Consider the following 25,548-nt stretch of genomic DNA (forward strand, 5'->3'; position numbering starts at 1 on the left):
CGTAGTTAAAAGCGAGTATATCCGGGTCGCCGCTCATGTACATACAGATGAATACAAACAGACCAGAAGCAGGTGTGTTGAAGTAGTTTATCTTGGCGGTCTCTGTATTGAGAGCTTTTTCCCAGCATGCACTGGGGGGAAAGAACTGTTTACTGTTGTTTTTTTTCCCTGAACTGAGCGTCCCAGGTGTAAAACTCTCTAGACGTGGTTAAGTTTAGAAATAGGTGCATCATATTTAGTGATGGTGCTTGCTTTAGTTATTTATGTGCTGTTTTAGGAGGGAGGGTGGGATGGGTTTGATCTTCGTGTCCATCTGCAGCGCTGCATTCAAACATATCTCATGGGCACCCATCAGAGGTTTTTAACTAATTCACTAGTTCTCATCATTTTAGGCTCATGAAATGTAAACATGAAACCATTCCTCCACTCTTGACTCCAGATGCACGGGGGCATGCAGGCTGAATAGTTTATTTTGTGGTTCTCTCAGATATAAATCACTCAAATACAACAGTTTCTTTAGGCCTGAACATGCGGCCAACTCATCCTTCTGTCTGTGTTCAGTGCTGTGACAGAAGGAAGCCTCACATTTATTTCTTTTTACTTTATTTAATTACTCCATCCCAACCCGTCATCTCTTTTTCACTCTCTCCCCGCAGATCCCTCAGATCAGCTACGCTTCCACCGCCCCGGAGCTAAGCGATGATCGGAGGTACGACTTCTTCTCTCGGGTGGTCCCTCCGGACAGTTTCCAGGCCCAGGCGATGGTGGATATTGTCAAGGCCATGGGCTGGAACTACGTCTCCACTGTGGCCTCAGAGGGCAGCTATGGGGAGAAGGGGGTGGACGCCTTCATGCAGCTCTCCAGGGAAGCAGGTAAGACCGGGTGGTCCGAACACGAGCAGACAGTTTCTGTAGAATCGGTGGATCAGAGTCTGTTATGGAACTTTAGCAGGGGTGACGTTTCACCTTAAACAAGGACAAGGAAAGCTCAGGATGTTTTTGTGTAAGTTCCTTAGGGTATATTCCCTGAAGAGGTGGACCCGGTCCGGTTCCAAACAATCTCTGGGACGTTCCATTAGGTTGTGAACGTAGCCCGACCTCACTTGCAAAAAACACTGCGCCTTTTTTAGTTGGAGTTAACAGGCTGTCTCAGTCAGTGCAGACTTTCTTTAATTACACTGATAAGTGCCTCACATGACAAATCTGGAGACACTGTGTGCCTAGGCACAGTGTGATGGGTCAGATTGTTATTATGTAATTAGGGGTGATGTTGAGATGGCTAAACATGACTCATTAGTGATAGAACTGCACATTGCAGTAAGCAGGAATGTTAGCAGTAATAATCTCTGATATATTAGCCGTCCTCTGTGCCGTGCCACTGTCAGCACGCACATCGGAGCGTGCTCTCTCCGCCGCAGCTCATTTACAGTGCTATAGTTTTGGTTTGTGAATCTGTCCAGTGAATGGATGACCTTCAGCACTGCTAACATGGTGATTTTGTTTACAAATTCTGGTTCACTTTGCAAAAAAGGCAGCGTGAAAGCCGCCCGAAGAGGAGGGTCTGAGCCGGCTTCCGATCTGGCTCTGATGCAGATCGTTTGTGGTCTGAAAGCAAAGCAGGGCTGCATCACATCAAAAGCTAAACTACCATTGAATCAATCTGCACATTTGTGAACTGTGTAACTCTGTCTGTGAAGGTTCTCAGTCATCCAAGGAAGGGTAAAGTCGAGGGCAACTGGACTGGTTGAAGATACTCGAATACGTTTTGTCCCTCATCTGAGAGGCTTCTTCAGTTCTGACTGACTGGAAGGGAAACAAAGCTATTTACCCTCTGTGGAGCTGCTGTCAAGATGATCGATACCACTGGTTCATCGGCGCTCCTGGCGTTATGGTCGTTAGAGACAACCGAGGCTGAATCTGAATGACCATGGTTGGCGTTCTCCCCTGAGGCCAAAAGCGAACGTTCTGTGTGAGCAACACGTAGCCTGTATTTATACATTTAGTTACCACAGTACAACGTAGAAGCATCACCACATGAGTACAGGGATTTTCCCTGGTTAATGATGCGCATATCCTGCCGCGTGTTTCAGTAGTTCCTTACTGAGTGACAAACTTGCGACCTGTAATATTACTGCACAAAATACCTCTTTCTGATGTACGAGCCCCAGTTTTAGTCTCAACGGTTTCTTAGAAGCTCTTTGTGACTCAAGAAAAGATCAGTGAGGTTCACTAACGAGCAGACTGACATCACAAGAACTGTCCAATCAAAGAGTTCAACGGTTCTTTTCCCTCCTTATATTTTATTGATCCAGAGGGGAAACGTGTTAGCGCTCTGCTTTTAACCCATCCTAATTAGGAGCAGTGGGCAGCCATTGGGGAGCAGTAAGGGGTTCAGGGGCTTTGGCAGTGGTCTGTGCCGGACTCGAACCGGTCGAAGGTCCCCACCGACTGAGCTAATATCACTTCATTTTTACAGCTCTTTGGTGGTTTGCTGAGTGTAACTGAGTGACTCTGTGGCCACAATTTGTCCTGTTTACGTCCCCTAAAGCGTCATGGGAACTGCTTTTCCAAAACTTAAAGCTTTACTATCCTCCAAACAGAATTAAGACCGCAATAACAATAAAAACAATAGGAGTAACAAAATCCATGCATATTTCATTTTTCGTACAGATCAGATACAAACGGTTGAGTCCCTGAAGCTTGAAAGGAATTAATTAGAGTATACAGTGATGCTGAGTTGCTCTCTGAATAATCTCAGTGACATTTAGTGCGATCTGATGACTCTTCACAACCCACCAGTTAGGATGTGTCCTGACATTTATGTGCAGGAGTTTTGGGGGGATTATTAAAGGACACAGTGCTGCCAGGGTGCACACAGGACACCCTGAAGGCTTTCTAACTGTGCTAACACCGAACAGTTGCCCAGTATTTCCACATGGATAAGACCTTGATCATTGATCTGTGGTGGGTTTTGAACAATGATTTGATAAAAATGAATTGCACAGCGGTCCTTCACAGTGTCACCACAAGCAGTATTCAAACTCTTTATCCTCGCAACAGGTTCAGTTTGAAAGGATTTTCAGGGAGAAGGTTTCAGGGTGGCCTTAACCACCGGCTGTGTTCTCGGTTTTCAAGATAATGAGCAGATAAATCAATGCCCAGAATTGTGAGCGCGCGCAAGAAGAACATTATGGTGCAAATATGGAGAGAAACGTTTGCACGCTGTTTTCAGGATCATCGCAGAATTCATAGATTTTGTTTTATCAGTTTGTTCTCCAAGATAGTGGTTTTATTAGGCTGCACTGTTTCAATTACTAAATCATTTTTAATATTTAAAGTCTAGTTTTAATGTTCTAATGCAGGGGTCACAAACCTTTTTGAGCTACCTAAATAATAGACAGTAATATGGGGGGTTTTCTTGTTAGATTTATGGTATTCAGGAAGATTATATCAACTTGGTTTGCCTTTAAATAATGGATATTATGCATTTAATAGGCTATATTGAGGCTGGACAATAAAACAACAACAGTAATTATCACAATATGATTTTTGTCTAACAATATAACAAATTTTCACCTATTTTATTCACCTGAATCATGAATTATGACTTTTTTTTTTTTTATTAAGATGTTTACTTTGCCGAAAGGAAAAGGACTGAAAAAAGATTTTACTTAATTTTACTCGTGCAAATTTGTTGACAAAGATTTTATCATAAATGTTTTGAATGTTCTACCACAATTAACCATCAGGTTTCTTGAAATTTCACTCAGGAGCAAAACTCAGCCTTTAAACTCAAAAGAAATAATGATTTGATACTTGTCGTGATAAATATTCATATCGAAAGATTATATATCTATCATTTTTGGTCATATCGTCCAGCCCTAGGCTATATATTAGGAGACCGCCTGTCTATGTTCACTGATCACTATCATTGTTGATCTTTTACAATTGCAGGAAAACACAGATATACGGTGTATTCTCTACCTTTAATGAGCTACCTGGCTGTTAGTTAGCATCAAAGGTCTTGTGGTATGTACTGAAGTGTGTTAAAAACTGTTAGTAGCGTAGTTAGCGCATCATCGGAGCTGTGCTAGGTAGATGGTAATGTGTGACATTACGCATACATCACAAATTGGTCTTTTTAAATGTTACATGCACTGTTAAACTAGTTATTTTCTACTTTCATGTTATTGTGGGGGAAGAAATCAAATTTCAGCTATTTTTAGACCGAGATTTACCAGTTTACTCCTTAAACTTTTTGAACTTGACCTGCGGGCTACTCATTGGCTCCCTGATGGACTCCAGGCCCTCACAGGCACCGAGTAGGCCACCCCTGTTGTAATGGATCAATGGCCCAACTTTAAATTGCCACTTCACTTTTCTGCACCAAATAAATTGAAGGTGACTAGAATTTAAAGACAAAGTCTCATCAGAAAAACGAGACAGAAGGGGTGATAAGTTCAAGGCCGGGGGCTGAATTTACAAAGGAGCTTCTCTCACCACAGGGAGGCCTCGCAGAGGCAGCTGAAAGTCCTTCAGACCTGCTGAGAGCAACTTTTACAGAGAAAAATACCGACTTGTCTAGTAGATTGTATCTAAACACCTTCCGCATGTTGATACAGGGAGATTTTGTCCAGGTGACCAAGCAAATCTTCATCCTCCTGTGGTGAATATGTTTGTATTTCTTGCAGCTGGTGATATTTCATGTGCTGTCAAACTGGTCCACAGAGAGCACGAAGAAATCTGACAGATGGCTTCAGTTCCAGGTTCATCACAGTTTCTACACAGTGTCAGGGGAGTTGTGCAAATCATTGTCTCCGGTGTTTGACTCACCCGTCATTAAAATATGCTTATAAAAGCTGAATATCATTCACTCTGATGCAACAAGCTTCATTACCTGCAGAGAGAGTCCTCTGGACCTCTAACTTTTCTTAGACCTCTGCATCAAATCTACACCGTAGCCTGACAGGCACCTCCCCAAAAATATAACTACACATGGCAGCAACGCAGACCGCAAGAACTGCGATTGGTCTGCTTGGTAGCGTCGCATTTCCGGCTTGTCTTTCTACTTCTGCTTCCACCGGGGTCGCACATACCGTCTCCTCCAACGCAGTTTCTGCGAGTAAGTACCTGCTGTTCAACGTCGATAAACTCCAACTCCAATATGATCCGCTCACTTTCAGTCACCGTTTTTTGTAGCAGCCTGCACCAACAAAGAAGAAGAAACTCAACACAGTGGAGCATAGAAACCCCACCCACAACAAACGTTTTAGTGGTGTTACTGCAGAGCGACACAGACACCAACACACAAATAAATACTCAGAACAGCATGTAGACTCGACACAGAAGTATGAATTGGCCTGTAAGAGCCACTTTCAGTGTTAATTAGTTTCATTAATTACTCTGAGGCCGAACGCTTTTAGTTCCCCTCACACAGTGTAAAGAGATGAAACACTCAGTCACCGTACAGTATCTCTGCGGGCACATCGCTAAAAGCTGCCGTAAGGCAGGAAGGAATGGGCTGAGATTCAGAAATAAATGCTAAATCCAGGAGGACGGTGTTATTAAGAGAGTCTGGGCATTGTGCAGATGTTGTAATTGCTCCTAAATCCTCTTATTTCTGATTTAATCAATCCCAGAATACATACCACACCTTCTTAGTTGACTATTCAGCTGATAAATATCTGATAAAAGAGCCCTGTGTGAGGAATGTGCTCAGGTCTTTCTGGGTTATCTGCAGATTTGAGAGTAATCCACCATGTATTGATTGCGGGAGGTTCCTACTATCGGTCGACAGACACACATCAAACCCCCCCTCTCTCTCTCTCTCACACACACATCCACACCAACACACCGCGCTGGTAATATAATTAGACGGCGTTCGTTGAAGATAGGAGCCCCACACACACACTCTGTGGTGGTAAAGCGGGGAGGACAGTGATTAGTCAGGTGGAAGGAGACTGATTAGCAGGGAAAGAGTTTCTCTCTTATCTAAAGTTTTCTCCGGCTTCTCTCACAACTTCCTTTTAGTCTCTGCAGTCATTCGGCGGATTCTGATAAACTAACTGGATCCTCTCCACGGCAGAGGCGACCACCTCGTGTTGTGCACACTGGGATCACAGACAAGAAGTTCATATTTAGGTTTGCGTATTACTCGGACAATAAGAACAAGAGGACGTGTATTGATTGACCATGATTTACCTCCTAATCCACCCACATATACTCTCTTTGTAGAGCTGCAGAGGGAGAGTGTTTTTCCCTGTTCTGTGTCCCCATGTCAAATGTTCCTGAACAAAGAAATTCACCTCGAACCGTCACACAGTGCTGGAATGTAATTAAGTACAATTACGCAGGTGCAGTGCTTCAGTTAGGACAACTTCATCAAAGATCTTTATTTGCTCTGTGTTAGTTATATGTGGCAGTATGGCTCTGTTCTGGGACCTCCCTGCCCATCCACGTGCCTCCGGGGAGAGACACCTCCCTGCCCATCCACGTGCCTCCGGGGAGAGACACCTCCCTGCCCATCCACGTGCCTCCGGGGAGAGCACCTCCCTGCCCATCCACGTGCCTCCGGGGAGAGACACCTCCCTGCCCATCCATATGCATACATGGAAAGCTGGAGGCAGAGAGCGCAGTGGCAGTGGAGCAGGGTTGGCGAACGGGTTACAAGCGTCTCGCAGACGAAGAGTGTGTGTGATTTTTCAATAATTTATTTACATAAGAAAAAGGTGCAAAATATGAAAATGACAATTTATACAGATTACATAAAGGTATAATTAAGGAAAATAATAAAAAAGAATAGAAAATGATTTGCAATTGAGATCACTTTAGCCTCCTCAAGGAATCTCCTACCAATATCCTAAAGATTTCTCAAAACCCTCAAATTAACTCGGATTAGCCTTCTAAAATCATTGGACATTAACCTTACATTCTATTAATATTAAATGATTCCATGATTTAATTCCTAATTCTTAGAGAGAGATTACTGAGCCAATTTTGCGGGAGACTCATCCTCCACCTCTCTGGAAAAAGTCTACCAGTGACTCCTTGTTAACTCAAATATAAACCCCCCCAAAATTACAGCCACGTACGCAACATGGCGGATTTCTAACTGCGTCGCTTCTAAATACTTTTCCTAGGTTCTTTGAGTTCACAAAACAAGGCGTTAATCTGATATCCCCCTTGAGTAGGTTTCCAGGAAGAACTTTCTAAACTTTTGGTTGGCAACATGGTTTTCACAAGAATTCACCTGAATTGAAAGATAAGACATACATTCAAAATAACCACCTCTGATAATGTGATTACATTAAACTTATCGAGTTCCCATCCCCAGAGTGGTTTCTTATTCCCAGGAAGGCTCCACTGAGGCCTTCCCTGTTGAACACAAGTTCACAGGTCAACTTCTACATTCTGTGTTACATTTTGCATATCTATATGACCTTTACATTAATTTAGATAACCTTAGTGATTACAATGCTCCCCATTCTTTTTAGTCTGTCTCTCTCTCATGTGCAGAGTGTTCCCGAAAGTTCTTTGGCAAAGCAAAAGGAATTTGTATCCAATGGATCCTTATCTTGTTTTATGTGTTTAAAATGTCAAGTAACCCTCCGTTTCCTGTCTTTGTTTACTCAAAAGTTGAACCTTGATGTAATAATTCAACTCCAATTCACTGAAATGTTGCACTCAGTATTGGCAGTAACAATTAGTTATGCGAGCTATCAAACTAATCATTCCTTTAACCTTTGTGCCCTCCTCAAATTTTGCACACTCTGGACACCTTTGTGGCAAAAATTGTACATACACAAATAAACTGCTATAGTACATATTATTACATCAATATTTTATTGAGCTTTTTTTTCCTTCATAAATCACTTAAACTACTTCTCCCTTGCTCAAAACTACCAAACATTTAATAATTTTCAGGATTTTAACCCTTTTAAATGCCAGTTTATTTATTTGAATTATTTCATTATTTGTTGCAAAAAAACACAAGAAATTAATTATTTTCCATTAAATAAATAGCTCGGAGTTGGGGCTTTGGTGATAATTAGAGTCTTGGATATGTCAAAGATTACCAACAAAATTGATTTGATTGCATTAGTATTTCTTATGTACTGTCAGATTTAACATTTTGCACCCTCTGGGCACCTTCATGGGAAAAACTGTACATGCCCAAAAACTGCTATAAAATCATTATACATCAATATTCTCCCCTGCTCAAAACTACCAAACATTTAATAATTTTCATGATTTTAACCCTGTTTACAATTGCTTTTCTGTACATAGACCATAATTAATTACTACAGTAGGCAGGCTAAAGCTGCTTAAATAATGCGCCTTTGTATGGAATTTGCCAGTGAATGCTGAGAGGGAAATCAGCTGAGCTGTCAGCTGATGTTCTGGGATTAAGAACTGGTCTTTTTTTTTTACTTTTATTGGACACATTTAATATATTTTATACTTTCTTTGAATATAATCCAATTAATCTTGGTTGTCTCGAGTCAGAGGCCAAAGTGTCGAGCTTACAGTGGCCCACAAAACACAACATTAGAGGTCTGTAATATATTATGAGATGTAAAAATATTTTTCGGTTCATTTTACAACTGTGGCGTGCACTTTCTACATGTTTCTTGCTGAAATGCACCCTGGGAGTAATAGTTGCCTAATTTGATGCTAAACAGACACACAACCCACTGATAAACCATCTTCACGTTATCGTCATCGATCCGACGCGTGCCCGTGTTACAGACCAGACACATTTCCTGTACAGATTTTATTGCAGAATGGATTATGATGGATTGTTTCAAATCCAATAACTAATCTGGATAAAAGTATACGAGACATCACAGAAGATAAGTTCTACTTTTAAAGGCAACTTTTAATACTGCATATATTCATACATCCACTTTATGAAACATCTTTTTCTAGAGGGCTGAAAATATTGACAGATCGAGTGCAGCTACCATTTTCACTGCCTCATTTTCTCAACGTCAGCTAGTGGTTTTATGTGAAGGCTGAAGCCTTGAAGAAGTGCTCTTTGCATTTTTCATAGATCTGGTTTGAGATATAAAAAACAACAGCTCATAAAATAGAGAACATGTAGTCGATACTCACGCTTGTCGGGATCGAAGTATGTTGAATTGTCGTGTAGATGGAAGTTAGTGCTCTGTATTCTTGCCCACAGCTTCAATTAAAAATAAATGAGTACATGAATAAAGCCTCTTTCAGCAGGAGCCACACATTTAAACTGAATCCCGTTTCCTTAGTCAGGCCAAAAGGAGAGGAGAGGGAAAAAGATGTTCGTTAAATTCCCCTTAAGCATATTGTTTTAAAGGTTAAACTCACACAATAACAAAAACTAAGCGGTCGAGGCAGCGGTAAACCAGAGAAGTTAAACTACTTTTATCTGTCAAGAGTCTGGTGGCTTCAAAGAGAGTGATATAGCGGCTGTTTCTGTGAGACTGTCCTCATCAGAAAGACTACAATATAGGTTGTTTGTGAAGCACGATATTATGACCCATATTTACGTTTATTGTGGCAGCGACCTATAGTGGCCGTTCAAAAGTGGTAAAGTTGGGTGACGTATTCTATGGGTGAGTAGATGGGTCAAACCCAAGCGGGAAGCTTCAGCGATCTGAGGCGAACGCGGAAGTCCCTTAAACCTGCTTTCTATTGAACGGCCAGCAGGGGGCGACTCTTCTGGTTGCAAAAAGAAGTCTGGCTCCATTAGAAATAATGGCAAAATGACCCTACTTCTCACCTAAATAATTCCCTCAGTAAACACTTTCCTGATGAGTTTATAGTCTCAGTCACTAGTTTCAGGTCTTCTTCAATACAAAATGATGTTCATTTAGTAAATTATGGTCCCATTTATTTTAAAATAGACCATAAAGCAGAGTAGGCTTCAGGGCGGGATTATCTATGATTCACAAGTCGTTACCATGATGACCTGATGACTCGTACCCACGGCGCTGTGTAAATTTAACCATCGGTGTTGAAAAAGCTTATTAGGAGTTGGCTGCTGACTTTCTCTTTAGTTTTAAGACTGCTGTTCTCTACACAGAATTATCAGCCCTGTTAAAATGACAGTTGATGAGTTACAGATGCACCTAGCTAAGCAAGCTAGCTAGCTCCACACACGGCTGTTGGCTCAACCGTTTCGTCCAAATATGGTCATGTCCGGTGCCGCTGGTTGCAAAATCTCTACATGGCGGCGCCATATCGGCCAAACTTGAGGCTTCAAAATGGCAGTCCACAAACCAACGGGTGACGTCACGATGTCTACGTCCACTTCTTGTATACAGTCTGTGGTCAAACCCGAAACTTTCACTCAGGAGAACGGCATCAAGTCCCAAGTAAATGTTGCATTATTTTGAGTTTTAACTTAAATAGTGTTGCTGACTTCCATCACATGAACTATGTAATTGAGTGACTTTACTCCAAACCACGACATTTTCCTGACCAAGTAGTTTCTGTTGCCTTAACCTAACCAAACTGCGACTGTTTCACAACATTTACCACATGTTTAATGTCATGTGACATGATTCACGTGGATTACGTAACGTGAGGCTTTGGGAGGCATGGACAAACACCACCGGTAGGAGCACTAATTCAGGAAATACTGATTTGTGTCGTTTTGGGAGGCATGGAAAAACGACCCATATTGTTGTTTAGCTAGGAGGACTTGTTGGTTTCTGGTTAAACAAAAAGGATCTTACTCTTTAGAACAAGGTTTCTTTCTATAATGCTGACAGACACTTAATAACAATCTGAGCCAGCCAGTGGCAAATACAAGCTCTTTAGTGGACGCACACTTTGAGCGTCCACTTTGCAGTTGCATGCAACGATAACGTTGCAGCCCTGTTTCACTGCTGCTGACTGCAGCGCACTCGCTCACTACGGGGTCAATTAAAAAAAACAGTTGTTCTCATTAGTCTCATAGACACAAAAACATGGGATAATAAGGTCCAGGTTGCAAAATACTGAAGTTACCCTTTAAAGTGCAAAGCAATTGCAAAAACAAACTTTCAGATCAAGGTCAGTTTGGGCTTGGACATGAAATAAAAGCCAAACCTCACACATGAGGAGGAAACTCTCTGATCAGAGGTTATTATCCTGCAGTTTCTTGAATTCAGACACATTTCCAAAGACCCTGAAACCTGCCCTTATTATCGCTGAGTCAGTATGATTGTGAAGAAAAATGCTGTGAGATATTTGCTTTCCTTTAGAGGTTGAGAATGCTGACTGAGTAACTGAGCCCCTTTTTAATACCATCTGAACTCAGTATTGGCAGCACATAGCAGGAGGGAATCATGTCTCCCGGCTGTTTGCAGTGCGGAGCGTTTGAGTGCTGTTAACAAATAACATGAGGCGTAAAAAATCTACCTGCAGCTACTCTTTGGTTTAAAATTAAACTGTTTTCATAGTCGGGTATCTTACATGAGACACCCACATTCAGAAAATCACACATCTCAAAAGGTTGTAATATCAAAGTGTCAACAAATCTGAATGTTAGTTTCTTACACTTCAGGGACAAAATACGAACTATGGCTGCTATGTCTCCCACCTGCCCTCCTCCTAACAACTTGTCTTAAGAACGTCCCAAATATATATTAATGTGTAACATCAAGAAAGTCTATTAATAATGGCTTTTGTCACAACGGTTATTTATAGCTTAGTCTTATTTCTACAATCATGCTCTAGGTTTTCTGTTTCCTCAGTGGATTTGTGGACTTTTTTTTTGCAATGGACTTTGCAGATAATGACTTCCTTAGAATGTGTAAATCACGATTAATCAGTAGAAAACATATTAAAACTCTGAAACATGTGACACTGCAAGTAGAAGTAGTAAATGTAGTAGGAAACAGAGAGTAGCAGCTAGTATATCAGCAGGGGGGATTGCTCACCAGTGGAGACAGCATGATGCTCAGACTGCAAACATGAGTGGAGACGAATTTAAAGAACGAAGTTTCAGGCAGCTGCTGATAACAGCACTAAACAGTAAAGAGGCCTAGCTGTCTGTTAAAACTGGAGTAAAATTCTCTGAAAAGTTTTTAGATGAAAAAGTTTTTTTAATGGCGTTTGATGTTTTCAGTGCACAGCAGGTTCTCTGGGATCTGCTTTAAATATTTCTCTGCAAAAGCGCTTAAGAGTGCTTTAAATACATGACAGAGTCCTGCACAGGTTTGTAGTGTGATGATGCCAGCCCAGAGAAACGGCTGTACAGGTAGATAATGCAGCAGTTATTTGTTTGGCCGTGACCTCTGGTCCTTTGGAGTGGTACTTGCCAACACTTGCATGTTGTTTTGGTACAATTGACAATAGACCTATTTTGTTGTTTAGGTCCGAGGACGTGTTGGATGCGCCACTGCAGTGTCGACTGGTTGAAGCCTGCCTACAACCCACATTTGTCTACACTGACACCAGTGGTGCCCTGTTTAGGCTTCTCAGGTCCTGGTTCCCGGTTTAGGCCTGTTTAGGCTCCTCGAGTTGTGGTTCCCGGTTTAGGCCTGTTTAGGCTCCTCAGGTCGTGGTTCCCTGTTTAGCCTCCTCAGGTTCTGGTTCCCTGTTTAGGCTCCTGGGGTCGTGGTTCCCTGTTTAGGCCTGTTTAGGCTCCTCAGGTCGTGGTTCCCTGTTTAGCCTCCTCAGGTTCTGGTTCCCTGTTTAGGCTCCTGGGGTCGTGGTTCCCTGTTTAGGCCTGTTTAGGCTCCTCCGGTCGTGGTAGGCTGTTTAGGCCTGTTTAGGCTCCTCATGTCATGGTAGGCTGTTTAGGCCTGTTTAGGCACCTCGGGTCGTGGTAGGCTGTTTAGGCCTGTTTAGGCTCCTCGGGTCGTGGTAGGCTGTTTAGGCCTGTTTAGGCTCCTCGGGTCGTGGTTTGCTGTTTAGGCCTGTTTAGGCTCCTGGGGTCGTGGTTCCCTGTTTAGGCTCCTCAGGTCCTGGTTCGCTGTTTAGGCCTGTTTAAGCTCCACGGGTCATGGTTCGCTGTTTAGGCTTGTTTAGGCTCCTGGGGTCGTGGTTCCCTGTTTAGGTCTGTTTAGGCTCCACGGGTCATGGTTCGCTGTTTAGGCCTATTTAGGCACCTAGGGTCGTGGTTCCCTGTTTAGGCTCCTCAGGTCCTGGTTCGCTGTTTAGGCCTGTTTAGGCCTGTTTAGGCACCTAGGGTCGTGGTTCGCTGTTTTTAGGCCTGTTTAGGCTCCACGGGTCATGGTTCGCTGTTTAGGCCTATTTAGGCTCCTCGGGTCGTGGTTCCCTGTTTAGCCTCCTCAGTTTGTGGTTCCCTGTTTAGGCCTGTTTAAGCTCCTCGGGTCGTGGTTCGCTGTTTAGGCCTGTTTAGGCTCCTGGGGTCGTGGTTCCCTGTTTAGGTCTGTTTAGGCTCCACGGGTCATGGTTCGCTGTTTAGGCCTATTTAGGCACCTAGGGTCGTGGTTCCCTGTTTAGGCTCCTCAGGTCCTGGTTCGCTGTTTAGGCCTGTTTAGGCACCTAGGGTCGTGGTTCGCTGTTTTTAGGCCTGTTTAGGCTCCACGGGTCATGGTTCGCTGTTTAGGCCTATTTAGGCTCCTCGGGTCGTGGTTCCCTGTTTAGCCTCCTCAGTTTGTGGTTCCCTGTTTAGGCACCTAGGGTCGTGGTTCCCTGTTTAGGCTCCTCAGGTCCTGGTTTGCTGTTTAGGCCTGTTTAGGCTCCTCGGGTCGTGGTTCCCTGTTTAGGCCTGTTTAGGCTCCTCGGGTCGTGGTTCGCTGTTTAGGCCTGTTTAGGCTCCTCGGGTCGTGGTTCGCTGTTTAGGCCTGTTTAGGCTCCTGGGCTTGTGGTTCCCTGTTTAGGCCTGTTTAGGCTCCTCAGGTCATAGTTCCTGGTTTAGGCCTGTTTAGGCACCTAGGGTCGTGGTTCCCTGTTTAGGCTCCTCAGGTTCTGGTTCCCTGTTTAGGCACCTAGGGTCGTGGTTCCCTGTTTAGCCTCCTCAGGTTCTGGTTCCCTGTTTAGGCTCCTGGGGTCGTGGTTCCCTGTTTAGGCTCCTCAGGTCGTGGTTCCCTGTTTAGGCTCCTGGGGTTGTGGTTCCCTGTTTAGGCCTGTTTAGGCTCCTCAGGTCATGGTTCCTGGTTTAGGCCTGTTTAAGCACCTAGGGTCGTGGTTCCCTGTTTAGGCCTGTTTAGGCTCCTCAGGTCGTGGTTCCCTGTTTAGCCTCCTCAGGTCGTGGTTCCCTGTTTAGCCTCCTCAGGTTCTGGTTCCCTGTTTAGGCTCCTCGGGTCCTGGTTCCCTGTTTAGGCTCCTCAGGTCCTGGTTTGCTGTTTAGGCCTGTTTAGGCTCCTCGGGTCGTGGTTCCCTGTTTAGGCCTGTTTAGGCTCCTGGGGTCGTGGTTCCCTGTTTAGCCTCCTCAGGTTCTGGTTCCCTGTTTAGGCTCCTGGGGTCGTAGTTCCCTGTTTAGGCTCCTCCGGTCCTGGTAGGCTGTTTAGGCCTGTTTAGGCTCCTCATGTCATGGTAGGCTGTTTAGGCCTGTTTAGGCACCTAGGGTCGTGGTTCCCTGTTTAGGCCTGTTTAGGCTCCTCAGGTCATGGTTCCTGGTTTAGGCCTGTTTAGGCACCTAGGGTCGTGGTTCCCTGTTTAGGCTCCTGGGGTCGTGGTTCCCTGTTTAGGCCTGTTTAGGCTCCTCGGGTCGTGGTTCCCTGTTTAGACCTGTTTAGGCTCCTGGGGTCGTGGTTCCCTGTTTAGGCTGGATTAGGCTCCCTGGTTCGTGGTTCCCTGTTTATGCTCCTCAGGTCCTGGTTCCTGGTTTAGGCCTGTTTAGGCACCTAGGGTCGTGGTTCCCTGTTTAGGCTCCTGGGGTCCTGGTTCCCTGTTTAGGCCTGTTTAGGCTCCTCAGGTCATGGTTTGCTGTTTAGACCTGTTTAGGCTCCTGGGGTCGTGGTTCCCTGTTTAGGCTGGATTAGGCTCCCTGGTTCGTGGTTCCCTGTTTATGCTCCTCAGGTCCTGGTTCCTGGTTTAGGCCTGTTTAGGCACCTAGGGTCGTGGTTCCCTGTTTAGGCTCCTGGGGTCGTGGTTCCCTGTTTAGGCCTGTTTAGGCTCCTCAGGTAATGGTTCCTGGTTTAGACCTGTTTAGGCTCCTGGGGTCGTGGTTCCCTGTTTAGGCTTGATTAGGCTCCCTGGATCGTGGTTCCCTGTTTAGGCTCCTCAGGTCGTGGTTCCCTGTTTAGGCCTGTTTAGGCTCCTCAGGTCATGGTTTGCTGTTTAGACCTGTTTAGGCTCCTGGGGTCGTGGTTCCCTGTTTAGGCTTGATTAGGCTCCCTAGGGTCGTGGTTCCCTGTTTAGGCTCCTCGGGTCGTGGTTCCCTGTTTAGGCCTGTTTAGGCTCCTCAGGTCATGGTTCCCTGTTTAGGCCTGTTTAGGCTCCTGGGGTCGTGGTTCCCTGTTTAGGCTTGATTAGGCTCCCTGGATCGTGGTTCCCTGTTTAGGCTCCTGGGGTCGTGGTTCCCTGTTTAGGCTTGATTAGGCTCCCTGGATCGTGGTTCCCTGTTTAGGCTCCTGGGGTCGTGGTTCCCTGTTTAGGCTTGATTAGGCTCCCTAGGGTCGTGGTTCCCTGTTTAGGCTCCTGGGGTCGTGGTTCCCTGTTTAGGCCTGTTTAGGCTCCTCAGGTCGTGGTTTGCTGTTTAGACCTGTTTAGGCTCCTGGGGTCGTGGTTCCCTGTTTAGGCTTGATTAGGCTCCCTGGATCGTGGTTCCCTGTTTAGGCTCCTGGGGTCGTGGTTCCCTGTTTAGGCCTGTTTAGGCTCCTCAGGTCATGGTTTGCTGTTTAGACCTGTTTAGGCTCCTGGGGTCGTGGTTCCCTGTTTAGGCCTGTTTAGGCTCCCTGGATCGTGGTTCCCTGTTTAGGCTCCTGGGGTCGTGGTTCCCTGTTTAGGCCTGTTTATGCTCCTCAGGTCCTGGTTCCCGGTTTAGGCCTGTTTAGGCTCCCTGGATCGTGGTTCCCTGTTTAGGCTCCTGGGGTCGTGGTTCCCTGTTTAGGCCTGTTTAGGCTCCTCAGGTCCTGGTACCCTGTTGGTTCCCCGGTGGTTCCATAACTTGGCTCTGCAGCTGTTTGCATCTTCGTCCTCCTCCATCTTCTTTGTAAACAGCCGTCCCTCCCTCAGCGTGTTTATTTAGAAATGCATTAGACTGAGGGATATTAGAAGCAACACGCCGGTTAATGCGGCGCATAATTTGCCTATTTGATTACCTGGGAATCCCGGACGGCGTGCTTCAGACGTTTATTAGCCTCTTTGCTCCCATAAACAGTAGTGACATGTACTTATCACCATGGTGGGAGCTGCAGGGTGAGGGTGGAGGTGTGGTTAGGTGGGGATGGAAAGCAGGATACTAAAAATGAAAAGAGGTGGTTTCACTTTACTTCATCAGACCATGGTGTGTTACTCCAGGAATGATGGCCAGTCTGAACCGATTCAAGGAGCAATCAGTCAACAAGAGGAATATAGTTCATGGCTTCACAGGCTGTACTAATGTTTTCCCAGCTTATCTCAGTACGGCGAGGTCCCCATTCATCACAACAACTCGTCTGCTCTCCCCCAAGTTTTACTGTAAAACACCCCTTTTTCTGTTTCCTCCCTGCTCCGTCATGATCACCAAACAGCGGTTTTCCTCCACCAGACTCTGACTGACCCCGTTTCAGGCCTTTCTCTTCTGTTTCACCGCATAAGCACATTTCTGATTTGATGCTGAGTAATTTCAAAACAAGTATTTTAAAGAGAAGCTTAGTGGCCGCAGTATTGACTCAAAGCCACTTTAATATTTCAAGGAGAAATCTGTTGTCGTTCTTTTAAAATTCAAAGAGGCTGCAGCCCTCAGCTCAATATCAGGTCAGGAGAGAGGAGGAGGAAGGTCGTGCTACAGGTTTTGTTCTTTATCCTGGAGTGGGGTTTTTTTGTAGGCTTAATTAGCATACTAGTTTTCAAAAAAAATGTTTTTTACTAGCATATATCACTGTGAACAGACTTTCTAAATAAATCCATAATGATATCTAGCCTACTTAATTAGAAAATGCTCTCAGACATTCGCCAGGGAGGCTGTTCAGTGAGTGATGGTTAAAATCTGTAATTGTAAATGTAACAGCAGGATGCAGTTCTGATTGGCAGGAAATATTAATCAACAGTTATTTATACAGTCTGCTGTTATGTATTTGCAACATTATAGTGTATGTGACACCTGTAGTTACAGGTGGAAACAGGAAGCGGATTAAAGGCCCACTACAGGTCACAGAAGTCTGGGGGCGGCTAAAGAAACTATTATCAGGTTTTTTTGGTCAATTGTTTTTTCTTTCCATAATTCTGTAAGCAGTCAAGATCTTTATTCTGCACAAGACGCAGAGCTGCAAACAGCGAAAGTGAAAGGAGTTGGTTAACGTTACCGGGCTGAGCAGGTGGAGGTGTGCAGCCTGTCTCCTGCAGCTCTTCACCTATCAGCTCACTGTGTCTGCTCAAATGCATAAACTGCTATTTACTGTATATATTATGTAAGTCCTGGGTTTGAGTTAAAAGGTGCTTAGCAGCATGTACGTGTTGTGATATTTAGCTCTGTCACTTTAAGAGGGTAACTTCTGACCCTGAGCTGTGATGTTTTTTTTTGCGGATAGCAACAGGTTAGCAACATCGCTGACAGGAAGCTAACGTCCCACGGACAGTGAGTGACCTGATACGCACCTTTGGCTTCGAGGGAGACCATCCTGTAAAATGTTGAACCGCACTGCAGGGCCGCAACGAGCCGGCAGACTCTATGAAAAACTTCATTCATCCAGAAATTTGTGCCGTGCCGCCGCCTTTCTGCTCACGTGAGCCTTCAGCAGTGGTGACTGAAAGCATCTTTTATCGTCCTGACTCTGCTGCTGCTGAAAGTATGTAGTCCTAGTCTTCTCCTGAGAGCAACACACTCCCCTTGTTCTGTTTTACTAAAGTTATTGTAATACTGTTCAGTACTCTTGTTTACATCAGGTGCGGGTTCTCCTGGTGTCTCGTGAATCCGTCCCTGGTTCAAAAACTACACAAGCACCAATCCGAGTAAATTTTTCGTGATGAGTGATCAGCCTTTTAAAAGAATCCGTGTATAGTTCGTTCTTTCGTTTTCAAACCAAAACGGGAAAAACAATGCAGCTGCGTTTTGTTCTATCTATGACCGGTTTTCTATCCCGCTGGATTTCAAACTAACTGCACGTGCCCCTGATGTTTGCAACAGCTGTGGTCTGCGTCGGGCTGCCAGATGGAGCGATCACCAACCCTCTGCCGCGCACCAGGTCACTGCTGCGACCTCCTCTCCTCCGTTCTGTATGGTCCCTCTCCGGTAGACCTGCTATGAGATATGTTGCCAGTGGAACCGGCGTGAGTGATCGTTCCCTCTGGCTGGATGAAGTCCGATGCTCCTTACTTTAGGCGTAGCCTAATCCATCTGTTACTGCAGCTGGAGGCTCTCCGCCTCACTGCATAACTTAATGTAAATGGTCCGTACTTGTATAGTGCCTTTCTAGTCTTTTCGACCACTCAAAGCGCTTTTACACTACATCACCAGTCATATTCATACACTGAGCCTAAGTGCTCAAACTAACATTCACACTCATTCATACACTCATTCAAATCGGGGTTCAGTATCTTGCCCAAGGACACTTCGACACACAACCAGGGGGAACCAGGGATTGAACCGCCGACCTTTCTATTAACGGCCAACCTGTGGCCTGAGCCACAGCCGCCCCTTTTAAAACCCATTTTTATTGGTTGTGTGGTCAGAAAGCCTGAAGAAGTTCTAGTTGGCGTGCAGGGACTTCCAGCGGGACAGAGGTCCTCTGCTGGGAATGTACTTCACCCCACAGCCATCTGAGATCAGACGCTTCTCAGCCATCATGTCATCAAAGTCGAAGGCATTAAACTTGGTGAAGCCATTCATCTTGGAAATATGGATCTACTGGCGTCCAGGGAACTTGAACTTGGCTCTGCGCAGAGCCTCGACCACATGCTCCTTGTTTGAGGCCTTGGTACGCACAGACATGATCACCTGACCAATGTGCACACGGGCCACAGTGCCCTGGGGCACCAAAAGCACCACGCATTCCAGTCTGGAGCCGATCAGCTCCAGCGCAGGACAACATTTTGTTGATACGGATGACGTGGAAGGGGATGCAGACGCATACGGATGTGGAAACTATCCTTACCGCAGGTCTTCACCATGTACTTGTTAGCACAGATACGGGCAGCCTCCAGAGCTTCTGAAGACAGCTGCTCGTACTCATCAGAGACCATGTGGCCACAGAGAGGGAACTCATCTACCTTGGCCTTCTTCCTGCCCAAGTTGAAGATCCTGATCTTGGGATCAGGCACACCCCTGCAGAAGTGGGACTTGGGGTAGGGCTTGTTCTTGCAGTAACGGTAGCAGCGGGCTGGTCGGCGGCCCATGGTTGCGATCTTAATAAATACTTCCATCTCATCAAGAAGAAAATAAAGGTCAGGTCGAAACGGTGTAGGCTAAAGAGGCTGAATGAAAATGACCCTAATCTTTTAATCCGTGGATGATTCGTTAATAAACAGCTAATAACAGTTCATGTTTGCTGTGGACCTTTTGGATGTACTGACAACTATCACTGAATTAATTTGCTACTGAAGAAATCTTAAAAAACCAGAGGATTCTCAGGCAACTTCTGAGGCGTTCCTGTCCCAGTTGTTAGTGAGTTATAAACTGAACGGTGAAACTCCACCACCTACAGTATGTTGATGTTCAGTCTTAATTACATTTAATCAGGCACCAGCATCACGCAAGTGTATCTGCTGCAGGTTTATCAAGTGTAATCAAGTGTTCTCAAAGCTACATTAATCAGACACATTAAATATCAAAATCAATATTCTTCCGTTTTGGTTTTAAAACCAAAAAACAACTTGTTTTCAGTTTTTTCTGATTTGTCTTTTGAAACAAAATAATCAAAGAACGAACCATACACGGATTTAAAAGCTGTTTTCAACGTCAAAATTTTCACAACGTCTGTTTCAATATTTTAAAACTCTGTGACAAATTTTTAAGGCCAATGCTGAGTGTCCAGATACCAGGGTCAGCCAAGTCACAGGTCATTAAGAGGAAGGTGTAGTCCGTAATGTTTCACTCCCTGAGCCACCGCCGCTGTGATTCGTGACGCTTCTGAGTCACAAATCTTTCGGTCTTCGCGAACAACGGGAAGCTGCGTCTCATTACTTTAAGAAAGTTTGTGTAGTTTTAATTCCAATTATAAATCCAGGCTGAGTCCGTGAAGAAGTTCTGCTTTTGTGTGTAAACGACCTGTATGTGTTCTGCAGTTAGTCTGACTGAACAGAGTGATGGATCCCCAGCGTCTCTACGTGAGCGTGTTCGTTTGAATGAGTGCAAACCGGACGTGCAGCGTGAACTTGATATCGTCTGTTTTTTGTAGGGTTTATATTCTAGTAGGTAGCCTGCTAGATATTTTGCTAGATGTATTCATTTATTTTCAGGGACAATGTGTATTGATCAACGTAGCTATAAAAGTGCCTGAGTTAGCCAAGAGGCTTCAACTGGAGAGGTAACCATAAAAATAAAAAAAACCACACACTATTATGTTTCTACAATTAGAAACCAGAGAAATCAAAACGCGATCAGCGGAATGAAAAGCTCAGAGGAGTAAAGCAGCATCATGCAGCAGGGCGCGTACGATGCAGACAGTTAACACAAACCAGTGTTAATACATTGTTTGTTACTGAAGGAGGGTGACCAGACGTCCCTGTTTTCCGGGGACAGTCCCCGGTTTTGGTGGCCTGTACCCGTCCGGAAATGTCCCCGTTTTTAACTGTGTGTTAATCATAGACTGTATAAGGTGTTAACAGACCTGAAATCAGATTTCACTTGGCCAGAAAGACTGGACAGCAGAGCAGCTATTAATCTACTTATTGACTGAATGGTTGGTTATATTCATGGAGAGATTATAACGTAGTACTTTTTACCTGGTAAAATGCTTTTAAATGGCCAAAACAACACTGAAAATGCAGTATTCTACTGGCCAGAAAGCGACTGCAGCCTCTACTTAGTGATGTGGTTTCTGCTTCGAAATGACTTGACTTCATTCAGAACAGTTATATTTGACAGATTATAAAACCGAAATTATCTCCCATTTTTATTTCATATATAATAACATTATATTTTACAATAACATACTGACCACCAAACCAAAAATGTCCCCGGATTTCATTTCAGAAATCTGGTCACCTTATACTGAAGGCTGCGACAAATGACGTCTTCCTGCTGATTTGGAAATATAGAATACAGTGACCACCTGCTGCTTTCTTAAAACACTGTTCGCTGTGTAGGTGAAGCCAGTTAAAGGTATTACATTTACTATAAATCATTTTGTGACCTCCTTTTTGTCTGTGAAAAATACATTTTACCTAATTACTTATGACCATGATTAATATTTTCACCATTTCTGTAGCTGCAGATAAATGGCTTTAGATATGTGTTAAAATCCTTACTTTCTTAAGGTTAGGGAAAAGAAACTGCGTTAACTGTCGTGTCGGTAGAAAACTGGGAAGTGTCTCAAGACTTTGTCCTTTGCTCCCATAAGACAGGAGTCATAATTCATGGAGGACGCTGTAAACACGTTTGCTAAAATGACTGATGTGACAGTCGCACGGCGGCTACAGCGACTCTTAGAGATTATTAATCACCATTCAAACCCACCTTTTCTAACTTGCATTCCCCAGTTAACCTCCTTCCCTCATTTTTTTTCCTGTGTTCACTCTGTAAAGTACCTTTGAGTACCTAGAAAAGCGCTTTAATTTATTTTTATTATTATTAATCAATACTAGCATCGTAAGCACCTGTATGATGAATTACAGTGTGCTGATGTCTCAGAGCTGTGTTTTTAAATGTCTCTCACTCTGGATGGTTGTGAACCAGAGTGAAGCTCTTCCACAATCGCTCTGCATCTGTCTCGAGGCCAAAGAGGAGAGATGAGTGCACACACCATCCTCTCTCATCAGCCCGTGTGACTTCGCTCAGATGAGCTGAGAGAAGCTTAACGTCAAAAGACTGGAGCTGGAAAAAAGTTTCCTTTTCCTGGTTTCCAACAGGCTTTTCTGTAAAACCGCGTTGAACAATTTTAAAATGCAAGACACCGAGTTGATGCCCTCAGTACAACAAAAAGATTCAGTATTTCCCCACTGATATTTTATTCATTGAATTCATAATTGATTAGTTAACAAAATAAATAAAATTTGAAAATATCCAGACTTTTTCTGTGGACTGGGGAAACTTGGACCTCAGTATTTCTAAATCTCTGTATTGTGTGTGGTGTCAAAACACTTTGTGAGTCCAAAAAGGCCCGGAGATATATAGAAGCTCGGTATAACCTAATTTATCAGTTCATAAAGTCCACATTGACCGTCATAGCATCACATATTAGTCTATCCATCACCCTGACACACACAGCATGCTGTTTAGATACTGCCTCCTTTACCCAAAATGCTGTTCTTCTCTGGAGGATATGTGAGCTTGTGAGATCGGACTGAGCTTAATAAATTATTTTGTTGTTTTCAGGAAAGTGTCTCACAGCCTTTGGTTGCTGTGAAATGGACAGTCGAACACCACAGTTGAAGTGGAAAATTAAGTTAAGGGGCACTGATTTCACACTCCTCTCCTTTTTTCTACGTTTGAATTACGTCCACATGAAGAAATACGAGGTAGATTTATTTATCATTTTACAGCACAGTGTTGTATAACGAGGTGAAGTTGTAGTTCCCTTAATGCTACTCACAAAAAGCAAGCGTTGGATGCAACAGTGACTGTAGATGAGTGGATAAATAACAAGTCACAGAAATAAACTATTCATCATGGTGCAGTGCTGAAGGTAAATTTAGGAGTCTCTGGGGGGGGAAGCTGCTCTGCAGTCTGGTGGTTCGATAGCAGATCCTTCTATAGCTCTTCCCAGAATGCAGCAGGGTGAACAGGCTGTGACTGGGTGGGTTCTGTCCTTTAGGATCCTTTGGGCAGCTGCAGAGCCCTCCGGTCCTGGGCCGTGCACATCACATGCCAGGTTGTGATGTTTTCAGTCAGGATGCTTGGCGTGGGAGTTTAGCCTTCTTAAGTTCCCAGCTATCTCTGATCTTTCTTCAGCAGCGTGGAGATGTGAGATGACCGTGTCAGGTTCTCTGTGATGCCGATTCGCGGGAACCTGAAACCTGCTTCCACCTCAGCACCCCTGATGTAGACGGGAGTGTGTGTCTTTATTTCCTTTTTCTAAAATCAGCCCCTTGATTTTGCTGACGCTGAGCAGTAAGTTCTTCTCTGTGTACCACAAATTATCAATTTCCTCCTGATATGAAGTCTCTTCGTCATTTGAAATCCGGCCGATGATGGGGGCGTCATCTGCAAACATGTTGAGGGATGCATTCGTGTTTCTACAGCGTGAACGAGAGCGAGCACGTGTTTGGCATGCGTCGTAGGAAAAGCCTCAGTAAAGTGACAAAGACGTGAACTCAAAGAAATATAAAATAACCCAGTTTAGGAAACAGTGTTTTAGTCAGTATTCTTCTTCAGGTATTGCAGCTCCACTGTTTCCTTCATCGTGGCCACAGCGTCACAATCTGCAGTATCATCAGGAGGCTGTGATGGGAAGTTACCATAAGAATACCAAAATGTTCTGCCCAACATGGAAGGACATATCTAATTTTGCGTATTAAGAAAACTCTAATTAATAATGGATTAACAGGGTTTGTATAGAGGTACTCAGAAGTACCTCCACCTCCTGGTTTACTCATGGATGTACTTTAAAACTTTAACACTGAAGATAATGATTCTGAGGCATGTGCTGGAGTAAGAAGGAGCACATTTATTGCTGATCTCTAAAGAGGATAATGACATAATCTATAAGTCACACTCGGGAATCGTAGAAGAAGAGAAATACCGTGATTGCCCCTGCTGCAGCTGGAATTACTGAAGAAATGTGTTCCTGTTGTTTTTATCACACCTGCATGCACCTGTGTCTCCTCACACACATCTGTACCCCCTGTCTCTGCCTCTGCGACCCCCACTTCACCTTTCCCACAACCCCCCCGAGGAGGAGGCGCCTCACAGTTTAACAACCTCTCACACAGTGATTGTGACTTTTTTTCAGTGGGTTTGTAATCAAAAACAGAAACAAACGCTAGTAGTTGTTTGATTACTAGGGCTAGTAGACTAATCTGTTAATTATTTATTTGATTAGTCAATATTATTTTTGTCAACCCTAACCCTAATTAAACCATTTAACTAGTTAAATATCTTTGAAGTGAATTACTGCTCTCCAGCACACAGCCTAACTAGATAACGTTACCATTAAATGAACGAGGTTTGAACACCAGGATCAACGCCAGGAGGAAACCAGGGAAGAAGACAAGACAGCGAAGGCTCCTCCTATAATTCACTGATTTATACAAACTTATATAAAACTTTTAACTGTTTAACAAACTATATAAAATAAAAGCAAATTAAAATCAAGTACTAAAACCACAACTGTGCACTAACAAAGTCTATAAAGCAACAGCCCCCTTTCATACTCTGTAGTTTATTTTTCAGAAGTGCTTATATTTTAGGCAGTAACTCAGTGGAGAATGTTCTGTAGCTGCATCACAGCCAGATGTTCCTTGATGTACTTTAAACCTTTACTCATTACTAATAACTTTTTTAAAGCTGGGTCTCTGACATTGCCAGCGTTGTGTTGGACAGATTTGTGCTGCAGTGTTTATGAGAGAGAGAAACGAGCGAGAGGAAGATTTTAAATAGGTAGTAAAATGGAAAAAATAGAAAATCAGTATGTGGCGGTCAGTGTTGATATTGTGGCGGGCGAACGTTTAGGAAACACTGCCTTTCCTCTGTCTCTGCTGCTCTGCTGGTGCTGCTGCAGGGGTCAGCTGGGACCAGGGCGCTCTGTGGGCGTGACCGTCAACGGCCGGCTGCCACTGCTGACCTCGCGGGCGCTTGTGGAGCTTCTCAACCCCCGAAAACGTTTGAGCACATATTCGATTCGCCATCAACTTTGGTAAAACTGCCAATATTCAAGTTCTACACAGTTATTTTGTCAATCACTCAAAAGTGTATTTAGTGATTAGATGGCGTACAAAACTTGTAAAAATGAAAGCCGTTCTGCTGTTTCTCCGTTACTTTCCGCTTCTCGCATTAAATGCTTCTTCTTTGTGAGTAGTCTCACAGTCAAGCAGTCGTGGTAGACAGTGGAAGCGATGCTGCTACTTCCTGTAGTGCACTGCTGTTAGAAATAAACAACCAGAAATGTTCCTAATATGAAGATTTCTATCTCTCCCTTAAACAGCATCTATGTAACGATACGTCGACGATGAAATTTTATTTATAATTTTTATAGTCTAATCGTTGCAGCCCTATTGATGAGCAGTGATGGCCACTTCCTCGGACTCCTAAACTCTTTACTTTCAGAACCCTGACTTCAACACTTGAATATTCATCTCAGAGATGATGGTAAATAATGCTGAACATAGAGGGGCTTTTAAAATACAATGTAGTGTTATAATCGAGACCGC

The 25,548-nt window shown here is 44.0% G+C and overlaps 1 protein-coding gene and 1 pseudogene across 2 annotated transcripts in view; one reads left to right on the forward strand and one right to left on the reverse strand.

Annotated features, from left to right (window-relative positions):
- The window catches only part of LOC119886700 (metabotropic glutamate receptor 7), a 320,159-nt gene that overhangs the window by 103,429 nt on the left and 191,182 nt on the right, over nt 1-25,548 (forward strand). For both annotated transcript variants that reach the window (XM_038697608.1, XM_038697607.1), the window contains one exon: nt 657-873. In XM_038697608.1, coding sequence (XP_038553536.1) covers nt 657-873 — 217 coding nt within the window. The remainder of the gene's footprint in view (nt 1-656; nt 874-25,548) is intronic.
- Nucleotides 18,723-19,426, reverse strand: LOC119886701 (annotated as a pseudogene).

This window comes from Micropterus salmoides, unplaced genomic scaffold (genome assembly GCF_014851395.1).
Source record: "Micropterus salmoides isolate LMB-PRFRI ecotype aquatic unplaced genomic scaffold, ASM1485139v1 Ms_hic_scaffold_4, whole genome shotgun sequence".
Taxonomy (NCBI): Eukaryota; Metazoa; Chordata; class Actinopteri; order Centrarchiformes; family Centrarchidae; genus Micropterus; species Micropterus salmoides.